This window comes from Colletotrichum destructivum, chromosome 1, assembly GCF_034447905.1.
Source record: "Colletotrichum destructivum chromosome 1, complete sequence".
Classification (NCBI taxonomy): domain Eukaryota; kingdom Fungi; phylum Ascomycota; class Sordariomycetes; order Glomerellales; family Glomerellaceae; genus Colletotrichum; species Colletotrichum destructivum.
In genome coordinates this window covers 5,959,426-5,971,951 of record NC_085896.1, presented here as the reverse complement: position 1 = coordinate 5,971,951, position 12,526 = coordinate 5,959,426, and the positions used below count along the sequence as shown (strand labels likewise).

Sequence of the window (12,526 nt, the reverse complement as noted above, 5' to 3'; positions counted from 1 at the left end):
CCCCGGATTTCATTATCGACCCCCCGTTGTACTTGGTAGTGTAGCAGCCCGGCGGATGAACCCACCCACCTCCGCTAACAACATCTTGCGCCGAGGATAGATGTAAACAGGCACAACTAGTAGGCAGAGAAACGTCCGCTGGGGGACGTTGAGAGGGCCGAGACAGTGACTGTTTCCTGGTTATCATGCGGCCGCTGATCTATCTTGCAATGTCGGGGCAGGTCAAGGATCGCCGGCAGCCGACCGATGGACAGCCCCATATCTACCCCATAGGGGAGTTGTCGTAGCCCGAAATGGAAAAAGAACGAGGTGGGGATGGTGGATTGCGTGCTGTCCTAGTGTAGACGCATGGCCTCGGATACGGCTGAATCGCTGAAGCTGAGCCTCATTGTCTGTCGTTCATAGGCCATCGTGGGCTTGTCGGAGGGTGAGGCAGCCGACATGCTATTCGGAAATATTTGCTTATGCTGCTTCGGTTCTGCTGACGCGTTGACGGGGGCCGCTGAACGTGACCATGTCAAGTGACGCAGCTGCCTAAAGCGTCCATTCAAGTCCACGATGTATCTCCTTCCCGCAAATCGACGAGTCTGTAGACAAAAGGCCGGCAGTGGCACTGAATCGTTCAGGCAGTTCGATCCGAAGATTAGTGTCTTGTGAGTTTTGCGGCTGGGAATGCCTTCAAGGGCCATTCTCATTTGAATATCTGGATTATGATCCAGTACAAGGACTTCCTGTCCACCAGTCCCACCAGGCTAGTCGCAGGCGGCTAGGACCCGGCGGCTAGGACCCGTACACTGCAGCAAATAAAGGTCAAGAGCAAATGTGGCTGTACCCGTGCCGGACCCGGGCCCGTTTCCCCATCGGCAAAGGCGGTTGGGGTGGCACTGGTGGTGGAACCTTGTTGCCATCGTCGAGTTATGCGCGATGTACTGACTGACAGATATACCATACAGTACAGACTATCGCTAACAAGTACAAATACTTGAAGTCATCTGGTACCGCACATCTACAGTATCCGTACCCGCCGAGGCACACTCGATCAAGGCTGTCAGACGGGGTTGATGGCGGGATCTTTGGAGTTGGTTACGCCTCATGGCGGCGAGAGATTGATGTGTGTGGAAGCGCGCGTGTGTGTGATGGTGTAGAAAGCACTAGAACATCAAAAAACGAGACAAGATGGAGGGTTTCTCAATGAATGGGACGAGGATTGTTTGGCGTAAGACTGGAGAGAGTGAACATATGAGAGCGGGAGAGAGAAACTTGACGAGGAGAGACTACCAAGAAACCTCGAGGTTCGCTCGCACCTCACGAATCGACGGTCGCGTGGCCCTTTTCGGACAGATAATCCAGGTCCAATTGAACCAACCACAGGCTTGATACAAGCCATCTGGATTCTGGACTCTGGACTCTGGGCCCTGAATGCCGCCTCGACTCAAAGCTTCTTATCGGCGGTCGCTGGAAATACACGCTAGCATCTGCCTGATGCAGATACCTACCTTTCTTACCTACCTACCTACTGCAACCTTCGACGGATGGGTGTGCAAAGTATCCCGAGGACCCCTAATGTACCTTGAAAGAAAATTGTCCGTGTACCCTTCCACCCCACACGAGCTGTATCGATACCTATCTTCCCTGCTGTGTGGGTACCTGTCTACCTACCCTACCCTCACAGCCCTTCCGGCTCCAGTTCGCGCAACCTCCGAATCTTGTCCAGAACAGCGAGCTGACGAGCCCTTGCGACGGCGCCCTCTTCTCTTTGTCCAGCCCAAGACATGCGCCAATGTTCTTCGCCTCTGATTCTCCGTTTCCCACCGCCAGAACGAACGAGACCCCCGAAACCCACCCTCCAAGACCCAAGAGCCACTTTTTGCACCCTGGAACCGGCCGGTCTTAACGCCAAGAGAGAAAGAGAGAGGGAGACAGAGAGAGAGACCCTGTATCCGCCCCATGCCCGCTCCTTGACGCTCCTTCGGCACGCATTGGAAAGCCAAAAGGGTCGGTCCATGAATGGACACGTTGGGCGTGAGGCTCGACCGAGAAGAAGCAATGGCAGCACGAAGACAACTACATACTAGAACGACGAGAACAACCATGTCAGCCACGACAGGCGAGCCATTGTTTCTCGCCAGGGGCCCTTGATACCGCCATCCACCCCCTCCCCCCCTCCCCCAGAAACATCAATGGCCATGAACATGGGCACTTTCTCGACTTCCGACTCGACGCCTTTGCCGCCTTGTTGCGGTGAATGGATAATACTCACCCTCCATCTCCATGTGGTGCGCCATTCACTCCCCCGACCCCGGCCTCCCTCCCCCTGGTCTCGACTCATGCGGTCCCCCGATCGCCCAACCCTTTCCGCGAGGCTGTGACTCGCTCGTCGAAGGGACATGGCACTCAAGTCTTGTGGCCCGAGGTGAGCCCTCCATCATCTGCCCTCCCCTCTGGCTTTATAACACATCCCTCGACCCTCTACCCTCCACGACTCATGTTCGCCTCTGCTTCCAAAACGATACCCTCCATATCCCTTCACCCTCGTTCAATTCCGCCTGAATCGTCTGTCCGTGCTCCGACGTTAGGCCGCCCTCTTTTCGTCCCATCTTGCCCGTAACTGACTTGCGTACATCAGTGATTGCGGAACGTTTCCTGCAAGCTGGCATATTTTTTCGGTTTTTTTTTTTTCGGTTCTCTCTAGATAGTTATTGTCCACCTTTTGCTGCTGCTCTTCGTTGACATCGTTTCTCGACTGTCGTGTTCCATTACCCTACACAACTCCCACACCGGCACTTGTCCTCTATTTACAGCCAATATGCACGGCTACAGCTCCTCCGAAGAGTCGGACGACCCTCGTCGTCCTCGCCCCGTCCCGGCGTCGAACAACAGTACGGACCAAAAGAAGAAGAAAAAGAAGAAGGCGCCCCCTCAGCCATCTATCAACCACATCTGGAAGAAGTTCCAGAACAAAAAGTTTAACAAGGCACTCGCTGTGCTTCCTTTCGACCCCGTACTGCCACCCGCAAGCTCCGACAAGCCTAACGAGCTGTTGAGCATCGGCTACGAGCGAGCCGTCGAGGAATGCCGCCGCAAAGTCAAGAAGATCATTCAAGAGTGCCGGAGGGTCAATATGCGATACCGGGACCCTGGCTGGGATTTGGTAAGCATCATCGCGATCGCAAAGATCACCGCCGTCAGCGAGCTAATCCTCCTTTAGGACTGGGACCTGAAGTGGGAAAAGGGCCATTGCCTCAACACCCTTGGCCATACAAAATGGCAGCTCTCCAGATCGACCCTCTCCAACCCGAGCGCCTCGGTACCCAAGGCGGTCAAGCGTGTGCACGAGATCTTTGAGAAGCCCACCTTTATGAAGAACATCAACGGCGGCGATGTCAAACAGGGAAGCCTGGGCGACTGCTGGTTGATGGCTACGCTGACTGCCCTCGCTAATGTCGAGGGCGGCATCGAGCGCACCTGCGTCGAGTACGACACCCGCATCGGCATCTACGGCTTTGTCTTCTACCGCGACGGTGAATGGATTTACTCCATAATCGACGACAAGCTTTATCTCAAATCCCCTTGCTGGGACTCCCCCAGCATGCAGAGAGATCTCCTTCAGCAGATCGACCGCGAGGACGTTGAACGAGTATATCGCAAGACGTACCAGACTGGTTCAAAGGCACTCTTCTTCGCCCAATGCAAGGACCAGAACGAGACGTGGGTGCCCTTGATCCAGAAGGCCTACGCCAAAGCTCACGGCGACTACGCCTCGCTTGCTGGTGGCTGGATCGGTGAGGGGCTGGAAGATCTCTCCGGCGGCGTCACCACTGAGCTGCTCACCTCTGACATCCTCGACACCGATGGCTTCTGGGAGAATGAGCTCGTTAAAGTCAACGAAGAATTTCTCTTTGGCTGCTCCACCGGCCTTCTAGACGGGGGTTACGGCGAAAGAGACGGCATCTCAGAAGGCCATGCCTACGTTGTCATGGAAGCGAGGACCCTCAAATCCGGGGAGCGTCTGATCAAGCTGCGAAACCCCTGGGGAAAGGTTCGCAAAGGCATCTGGGAGGGCGCCTGGTCCGACGGGTCCAAGGAATGGACCATGGAAGTCCAGGAGGAGCTCGGCCACCACTTTGGCAACGACTCTGTCTTTTGGATCAATTACGACGACTTCCTTCGCAAGTACCAGCACATCGACCGCACTAGGCTGTTCCGAGACCCTGCCTGGCGATGCGCCCAACGCTGGATCGGTGTCGAGGTGCCCTGGAAGTCGCAATTCAACGAGAAGTTCCAGATTAAGCTGTCTAAGGACGGGCCACTTTGCCTGGTCCTGTCCCAGCTTGACACCAGATACTTCAAAGGGCTCCAGGGCCAGTATGTTTTCCGCATCCACTTCCGCATCCACGAGCGCGGCCGCCCTGGTGCCGAGGATTACATCGTGCGCTCCCACGGAAACTACCTCATGGACCGATCCGTCTCCATCGAGCTGCCGGACATGCCCGCTGGAGAGTACAGCATCTTCATGAGTGTCACAGGAGAGAGAGACACAAGCTTACCGTCTGTTGAAGACGTCGTCAAGCGTGAATGCCGAAAGCGTGTTGAAAACGACAAGCTGGTTCAGACAGGTTCTGCGTACGACCTGGCTCACAGCAAGGGCACGGCACACCTCCAAGAGGTTGCTCGTTTGCGCAAGATCAAGGATCAACAACGGGCGTCAGAGTCCCGTCAGAAGGAGCGCCGCAAGCTCTGGGAAAGACGTCACTTGAACCGCGAAATCACCAAGAAGCAGACAAAGAAGAACAATGAGAAACGGGACCGCAGAAAGGCCAAAGCCGAGGAAAAGGCCAAAGCCGAGGAAGAGGCTAAACAGGCCGCAGAAGTGAAGGAGAAGGAGGAGAAGGAAACGAAGAAGGATGAGACTGAGACTGAGAAGGCCAAGGACCAGGCCGTCCAGACCGAGGTTTTCGAGGAGAAGCCCGAGGAGACGCCCAAAGAAGAGCCCAAGGGGGACAAGTCTTCCCAAATCGAGGCTGAGCCCTCTGAAAAGAGTAAGAACTCAAGCGAGGAGACTGCCGACAAGCCTGCTTCCGATGACAAGTCCAAGGACAGTGCCGAGGGCGACTCCAAGACCGGTCCTCAAGATGATGCCAAGAAAGATACGGCCGACAAGCCCGTCGCCCAACCTACGCCATCTCCAACACCGGCCGCGAAAGCCTACGACTCAGACGGCGACTCGTCAGACTCGCCGGTCGAGGACTGGGAGGAACTGTATAGTGACGATGACATGGTGAGAAAGCCACGTCTCGCTCCTGCAGGGCCGCCCAAAACCCGCGAAGAGCGCTACGAATCTGACGAGGAGGGCCTGCCCGATCCCTGGAACGCCATTTGCATCGTTGGCGTTCGCGTCTACTCCATGGACGAGGACCTGGAGGTCCGAGTTGTCATGGAAGGCGATGAGCTCCTCGAGGGTGGCATGGGAAAGAAGGGCGAGGCTGACCTCGACAATGCCCAGGTTAACGCTGGTGGGGAGCGTGAGAAGCTGGAGGCTGATAACAAGGCCGAAGACACACAGTTGGAGTCTTCAAAGGTGCAAGACGAGACTCCGTCCAAGACTCTTGTCGACGAGAAAGAAGATGCAAAGGAGTCCGAGCGCGACAAGATGGACAACAAGGATGTGGCCAAGGAGGCGAACGAAGACTCCAAGTCTGAAAGAAGCGTCGATTCCGATAGAAGTGTCAACACCGATAAAACGGTTGACTCATCCGAGTACGACAAGTTGGACTCGGGAGCCTCGACGCCTGAGGTGGTTGCCACACCCGAGCCAACGCCTTTAGATTCGCACAAAGAGTTGTGCTAGAAGACGCGAACTGGCGACGTATATAAAGTAGACGGTAGAGTAGAAGCAGCCTGACGTGAAATGTTCAGAGGCTTAGTGGCGCTGTGCGCATGAATTTGACGTCCGACCTGTTGGGTTGGCGCGAGCGAGGGTAGACCATTGTCATTTGAGGACTTGCGGAGTTGGGAGTTGGGATTTAGTTACGATCGGTTTCCTATTCATATCCGCTCTGGGGCCTTGTGGCCAGGCGGCAGATAGTCCTTCGAATTCTAGCGTAATAGTCGTTATCAACTCCGTTTCTCATCAGACATGTGTCCCACTGAGCTCAACATGCTTCCAACCAAACAACACTAACAGCAGGTAAAAACGTGTATGTTATTAACACTGCCGCGAAGCGAGATACAAACATGGCTATCTGTCACCTTAACACATACTGACTGGTTTATCAAAAGATAACGTATCTCGTCGAAACCCTAAAGTGCCCAAGCCGAATGCCTATAGAAAACCCCAGCATATGCATTGTTGCCTGATATGCAACATTCTCGTCCGCCGTCCATTGGCTCTATCCACTCAGCTGTGATGTGCTTCGCCGGCGCTGAGCTCCGCGTTTGGTATCACTCGCTAGAACTTGACTGGCTGACAGTATCCATAGTGCCACTGAGCCATAATGAAAGAAGGCACTGTCTCCATATTAAACCTATTTTTACTCCGCAGTTCGTCTTCACAACCCCTCCGTCCAGATACCCACGGCTGGATTCCTCTCGTCGTCCACACCATTTTTGCGTTATAGGCAAGTGATCAAACCCGAAAAACAATGCCAGAATCCGTTCCAGCAAACGATTTCACAATCGGTTGGGTATGTGTCACTCAGGTCGAGTTGGCAGCTGCTGTCGAGATGATGGACAAGGTCTACACCGACCCCCCACCTCACCCAGGCGAATCCCAGATCTGCGTCTTCGGTCGAGTTGGCGTCCATAACATCGTGGCTACCTGTGTGCCTGCTACCCATATAGATACGGTCTTAAGGAAGATGGTATCTTACCTTCCTTCGCTCCACTTTGGCATCTTCGTCGGTCTTGGCGGTGGCGTCCCAAATCTCGAAAGAGGTATCGACATCCGCCTCGGAGATGTTGTCATTAGCCAGCCAACGGAACAGGGTGGCGGAGTGATACGGTATGATCTCGCTGATGGCCGTGTTAGCCGTACAGGCAGTGTGGGCCTACCACCAGCGGCAGTGCTTGATGCTCTTACTGCATTGGAAGACAACTATCTTCGTGATAACACGCGGCTTCCAGAAAACCTATCCAGGCTCTTGACCATTCCGTCATTTGCTTCACCGGAGCCTGATCAAGACACTCTTTACAATGCATATTCGCCGCATATAACCGGAACCAACTGTGCCAACTGTCACAAGGGCGACATAGTGCAACGAAAACAACGGAAGACAATTGGTCCCGCTCTTTTCCTTGGAACCGTCGCGTCCGGAGACAGAGTCGTGAAGGATGGAAGGACGCGTGATTGGTACAGCCATCAGCTGGGAGGCATTCTGTGCTTTGATATGGAAGCAGCCAGAGCGACCGAAAACTTCCCTTGCCTTGCCATCCGGGGCATCTGCGACTATGCTGATGCACATACGAACAAGCTATGGCAGTCGTACGCAATAGCTACAGCCACGGCGTATGCGAAAGAGCTGCTACTCACCATACCAGCCCTACCACAGACCGATTCGGGATATCTCACGAAGTGTAAGCATATTGAGGAAAAGGTGATATACCGGGAAACCTTGCTGATAACTGAGAACTATAAGTGGTAACAGTTGAAATTCCGCCGAAAAACAGGGAGCCGCTCGTCACCGTGGCGCCAGTGGCGATTGCTACCGTTCTGTCACCCTCAACTGGCTCTGCGCCCAGACCTGGCGACAACGACAACATCTCTCCAACAAGGCCCAAGACATTGGACGCCAGCACCAAGACTTGGTATGACAGAATGAAAGAGCCGAGTTTCGCCTGCCCCTATGCAAAGAAAGATCCTCTCATCTACCCCAGCTGTGTTGGCAGGCGATTTCTAAGAGTTAGGGATACAAAGAAACATTTGCAACAAAGTCACTTACTGCCTAACTATTACTGCATAGCTTGCAAAGAACCTTTCAGGTCCCGGGGAGCTTTCGATGTTCATGTCAGCACTATTGGCTGTCAGGCAGCTATGAAATCAAGTCTTGTGGGATTGGCATCAGGCCAGAGGAGAGAGCCTGTGTCGAGGACCAATTTAGTCCAGGGAGACCACCGAAACCCGAGATTACAAGAAGCTCAGAAAGCACAAGGAGCAGATAAGAGGCTCGAATCACAAATCAGCACGAGCCTGGGGTCTGATGATGGACATAGTACGGAGAACAAGAAATGGTTCATAATGTGGGACATCCTGTTTCCTGGCATGACACGCCCAAGCAGCCCATACGTTGACGACGAAGCTACTGTCTCTACTCTCAACATCGACGAGATAACTAGGCAACACACAATTGAAACATCCGTGGATACAGCCGAGACGAAGACCAAGAAAGAGGTACCAGGCACAGAGAGCGACGCAACATCAAATACACAAACCAAAGCCGAAACTTTCGCTAATAACCTGAAGTCGCCTTTCGCTTTTGCGAGCCCTCAGGTCGATTCTACCGATTTCGGCGACTTGGATTCAGAGTCCGGGGATGATTCAATATTCTCTCTGGCAGAGTCGTTGATGAGTCTGACCTCTGCCGGTTCAATATCTGTAATCGAGAATGGCTACCTCGTCAAGGAGTTCGCGAACCTTATTCGTAAAGACAAGGTCATCATGGCTTTGGTCAGCCAGGCTGTGGAAACGGAGTCAATCGGGGCATTGCGGATGCGCAACAACTTCCGACGTCTTTTACGGCATTACGCCAGGAGTCTCAAGGGGGAGGCGAAGAGCAGCGAACACAGCGTGGCCGCAACTTTTGTGAGCCAATTTTCCGACAAAATCTCATCAGATCTCTTCTCATCACTGCCAACCGAGGGAAAGAAGGTTCTTGGCAATCTGGCCGACCAAGAAGGGAGCGTGGATAGGAGGCAGAAAGTCGAAGACTTTCTCCGATGCCGCGTCGTGATAGAGCAACAGCAGGAAGAGTCGTCGGAAAATGAGGATGGCATCGAAGATGAAAATGAAGAAGCCGATGCCAACGAAGACGAACTGTACGACGGTTCGCTGAGCGAGCTACGGCACATCACCAGGTTTCTCGTCGACAGCCTGGCTTTCCAGACTCTCCGCCAGAGGCTCCAAGACTTCGTCCATCCTTCGATGACAACAGAACTCCGGGGCGTGTTGAGTGCTTGGCTCAAGCCCGGAAGCAAGAGAGCCAAGTTCATCAGGCGATACGAGCTCCGTAACCTCATCACAGAACTACAATTTGTTCCAACGTCACGAATTCGGTTGGAGAGAAAGCATGGTGCCGCTAGTAGGCACTCGGGGTCTATGGTAGAGCTCTTGAAAAGCAACATCGAAACTCGGACGGGAGGGCCATGGGACTGGTGGCCCCTGAAACCCACCAAGAGACCCCTTGGAGACAACGAGGACAGGGTTCTCTGGACATGCGTACGTGAGACCGCTTCAAATCACTCCAAACTGAATTACTGACAGTTGAAATATTGGCAGGCCTGTGGCGACGAGAGATGGGCAGAAATACCCGTCGAGTTCGCGAAGCGTCTTGAATCGGCAATGAAGCGGCACCCCAAGTCTAGCCCATCATCATCACAATCACCGCCAAGTCATCCATTCACAACGTCTTCGAGGAGTAACTCGAAACCTGTTTCTAGCAACACAGAATCCAGGCCCGCACAGGCAAGGGGCCAAGGCTACACTGGAAGCCCTCCTTCGACCCAAACCCGGCCTTCTATCACGGCATCATCGGCCATTCAGACCCCAACTCAACGACCGTTGTTCGACTATCGCATTTTGCTGATGGTCAGGTCTGGTTCAGATTACCAATTAGCTCAAATAGGCGTGGAACCACTCAAGTGCCATCAATTCTTTCGTGATCTCAAAGCCAGATACCGTGGTCTGCGGGGCTACGTACGCATGTGGTTCAGCGTTTGGGTGTACTCGCACTGCGACTTTTATATGGTACGCATTTCGAATAAGCAGCTGCGGACACTGTGCATTGAACTTTGAGAACTGCTTAAAGGAAAGGAGACCCTAAACAGTAACTAACAGTTAAGCTATAGTGCGAAAAGTTCGAAGACCACGAGTTCGTACCAAAGAAGGAGCACGAGTTCCCTGAGGCATTCAACCTTGACTACGACTTCATCCCGAAACCGGCCGAGAGGGAAGCGATGCCTCCTGTCACGCCACACGAGTTCTACAGGCGCTTTTACGCGTGCTACGACCGGACCTCAGCGCTGCACTTCCACCACCACTGCAGAAAGTTATCGGGGCACTCGGGCGACATCCTCGACAAGTTCCCCAAGAAGAGGTCGGAGCTGGAGGAGGGCGGCGACGCCCGGGTTGTCTTCTGGGGCATCTACGCTCGGGAGCGGATTGCCATGGTGCGGGTGCTGTGCTACAACTTCGTCTGCGTTTTGCCGATGCTCGTCTTCTTCTTCGGGTGGCTCTCCCGGCATGGGCCGGAACATATTCAGGATGCGGCGGTGCCCGTTTCGGTCATGACTGCAATGCTGTCGCTGTTCTGGAGTGTGTTTCTGAGCAGTATCTTTAGTGAGCCGCGATTACAGACATAAGCCAGCCGGTTGGGAGTTGGAATGGACATCCTCCTCTCATCCTCGGTGCAGATTAGCGCCTCATGCGATCTTCTCTCACAATGTCAAGGTGTAGCATTCCTTCTTATATACCAAGATAGCCAGTATCTACAAGTGCTCGACATCGTTAGCGGTAAGAGTTGTGGCAGGCATCCTTCAAGAGGGCTCTACGTTTCTCGTTGACGAAAAACAGTGGAACGGCATATCTAGTTGACCGCTAGTTTTGAGAGTACAAACAGAGCAGCAAGATAACAGCTAGCAGAGACAAAATACGGGATTCCCAACGCAGCGCCTCCCAGTGAGATGGCCCGAACCCAAAGCACCATCATCAGAGGTGCTCCCAGCAGTGATCCCGACGTCTTGACCATCATGACAATAGAAAAGATGTGAGATTCGGGGTCCACGTCATCGCCTGTCTGCTCGTTACGCTTGGGGGCGATAAAAGGTGATTTGAGCAGCGAGAGGGTGAACACCGGGAGCGCAGAACCGAGAGCATAGAGAAACAACGACGGGACCAGCAACCAGATCTGCGTGGCAAGGGCTATAGCCAGAGCACCAAGAATCGAGACTCCCAAGCAGATGTTGGCATAATGCATGTTCATCTGATGACTGGCAAGTTCAGGCTGTACATGCCGCGACTTCTTTTGGCTCGAGCGTAGAACCGCGGGGATAATGACAGTCAGTAGTGTGAAATTAACCACGGCTTTTGCGGATAAGAGGTAGCCTGTTGAAGCAAATGTCCAACCATATCGCTTTGAGATGTATTGGACCAGCAGCTTGGTGTCGGAGCTCGCAAGAGACGTGAGGACGAAGCTGACGAGCAGGAGAGTCATGTTTCGTGGATGACTCGCGATGACGGACCGTAAGACGCCAAATCGTTGGATGATGGACCGCAGTAGAGAGGTGTTGGCGTCCCGCGCCTTTAAAACAGGAGACGACAGCAGAGGTCTCGCTTGGTCGTCCGCGACACGTGATATTGAGGAGTGAGAGTGGTTCACGGATGCGTTGTCCATGAGAGATATGGCGGGGATGGCGAAGAGGAGCAGGGAAACACCAATCCAAAATGGTAGCCATAGAAGTAGACTCATAGAAGCTGATGCAAGGGCGGGACCCAGCAAATTGACAACGTAGGAGACCGAGCTCATCCAGCCAAAGTATGTAGCGCTCGACAACACTGTCAATACAAAACACTCCAAGGAAAGTCTTTGATCCGCCGAATGATGGGTCAAACTTACCGCCGGACATGATCGTCAGTCATGCCAGATGCAATCGCGTATGTGATGGAGTTGAAGACACAGTCTCCACCTAGTACGGACAGAAATGGCGATGCAACAATGGCCTTCGTTGGCAGTGTCTGCTCAAAATAACCAACGACAACGGCCCATGCTGGCATGACGATACGCGGTATAAGATTGAGACAGAGAATGGTGCGCCGCCCATACCGTTCGGCGAGGAAGCCCAGCGGAATTGTCATGACGAAGTCTGGATCAATCACCGTCAGTTGCAAGATGAGTAACTGAGAGCCCAAGTGTCTGCTCACCACCCACAATCCACGCCGTCTCCATCGTTCCCTGGATCCAAGCTAGGCCCTGCTGGACGCTGTCGACCTTGCATAGGCGTTCTTGGACGTTGCCATCTCGGTCGACGACTGATGGGTCCGCGACAAGATAGTGCTCACGACAAAGGCGGCGTTCGATGACCCTGCTCAGGGGAAGCTGGTACAAGCTGGCGGCCAGGTTCACGAGCAGAACCAGCGCAAGCAGGGCCCCGATGCCGGCTTTTCGCGGCCTGGGCGATGAGTGTGAGGTCGTCGCAGGTTCGTAAGCATCGTTCTCGTTCTCGGGACCTGTCGAAGACGACATGATTCCGCTACCGAGCTTATCTCCGTGGTTGTTGTGTTCCAAGGGGGCTGATAAGAAACAAAGCATGCTTTGAC

The 12,526-nt window shown here is 53.7% G+C and overlaps 3 protein-coding genes across 3 annotated transcripts; 2 read left to right on the top strand and 1 right to left on the bottom strand.

Annotated features, from left to right (window-relative positions):
- Positions 1–2,806: 2,806 nt before the first annotated feature.
- CDEST_01821 (Putative cysteine peptidase, cysteine active, peptidase C2, calpain, catalytic) lies at positions 2,807–5,848 on the top strand (the record flags this gene model as incomplete). The annotated part of the gene is made up of 2 exons (XM_062917980.1): positions 2,807–3,151; positions 3,209–5,848. The coding sequence occupies 2 exons, from the start codon at positions 2,807–2,809 to the stop codon at positions 5,846–5,848; spliced, it is 2,985 nt and encodes a 994-aa protein (XP_062774031.1).
- Positions 5,849–6,641: 793 nt separating this feature from the next.
- CDEST_01820 (Putative nucleoside phosphorylase superfamily) lies at positions 6,642–10,572 on the top strand (the record flags this gene model as incomplete). Its single annotated transcript, XM_062917979.1, has 4 exons — positions 6,642–7,572; positions 7,644–9,430; positions 9,476–9,958; positions 10,060–10,572. The coding sequence occupies 4 exons, from the start codon at positions 6,642–6,644 to the stop codon at positions 10,570–10,572; spliced, it is 3,714 nt and encodes a 1,237-aa protein (XP_062774030.1).
- Positions 10,573–10,796: 224 nt separating this feature from the next.
- CDEST_01819 (Putative major facilitator superfamily, MFS transporter superfamily) lies at positions 10,797–12,452 on the bottom strand (the record flags this gene model as incomplete). Its single annotated transcript, XM_062917978.1, has 3 exons — positions 10,797–11,754; positions 11,826–12,072; positions 12,131–12,452. 3 exons carry the CDS (start codon positions 12,450–12,452, stop codon positions 10,797–10,799), a joined length of 1,527 nt encoding a protein of 508 aa, XP_062774029.1.
- Positions 12,453–12,526: the final 74 nt, after the last annotated feature.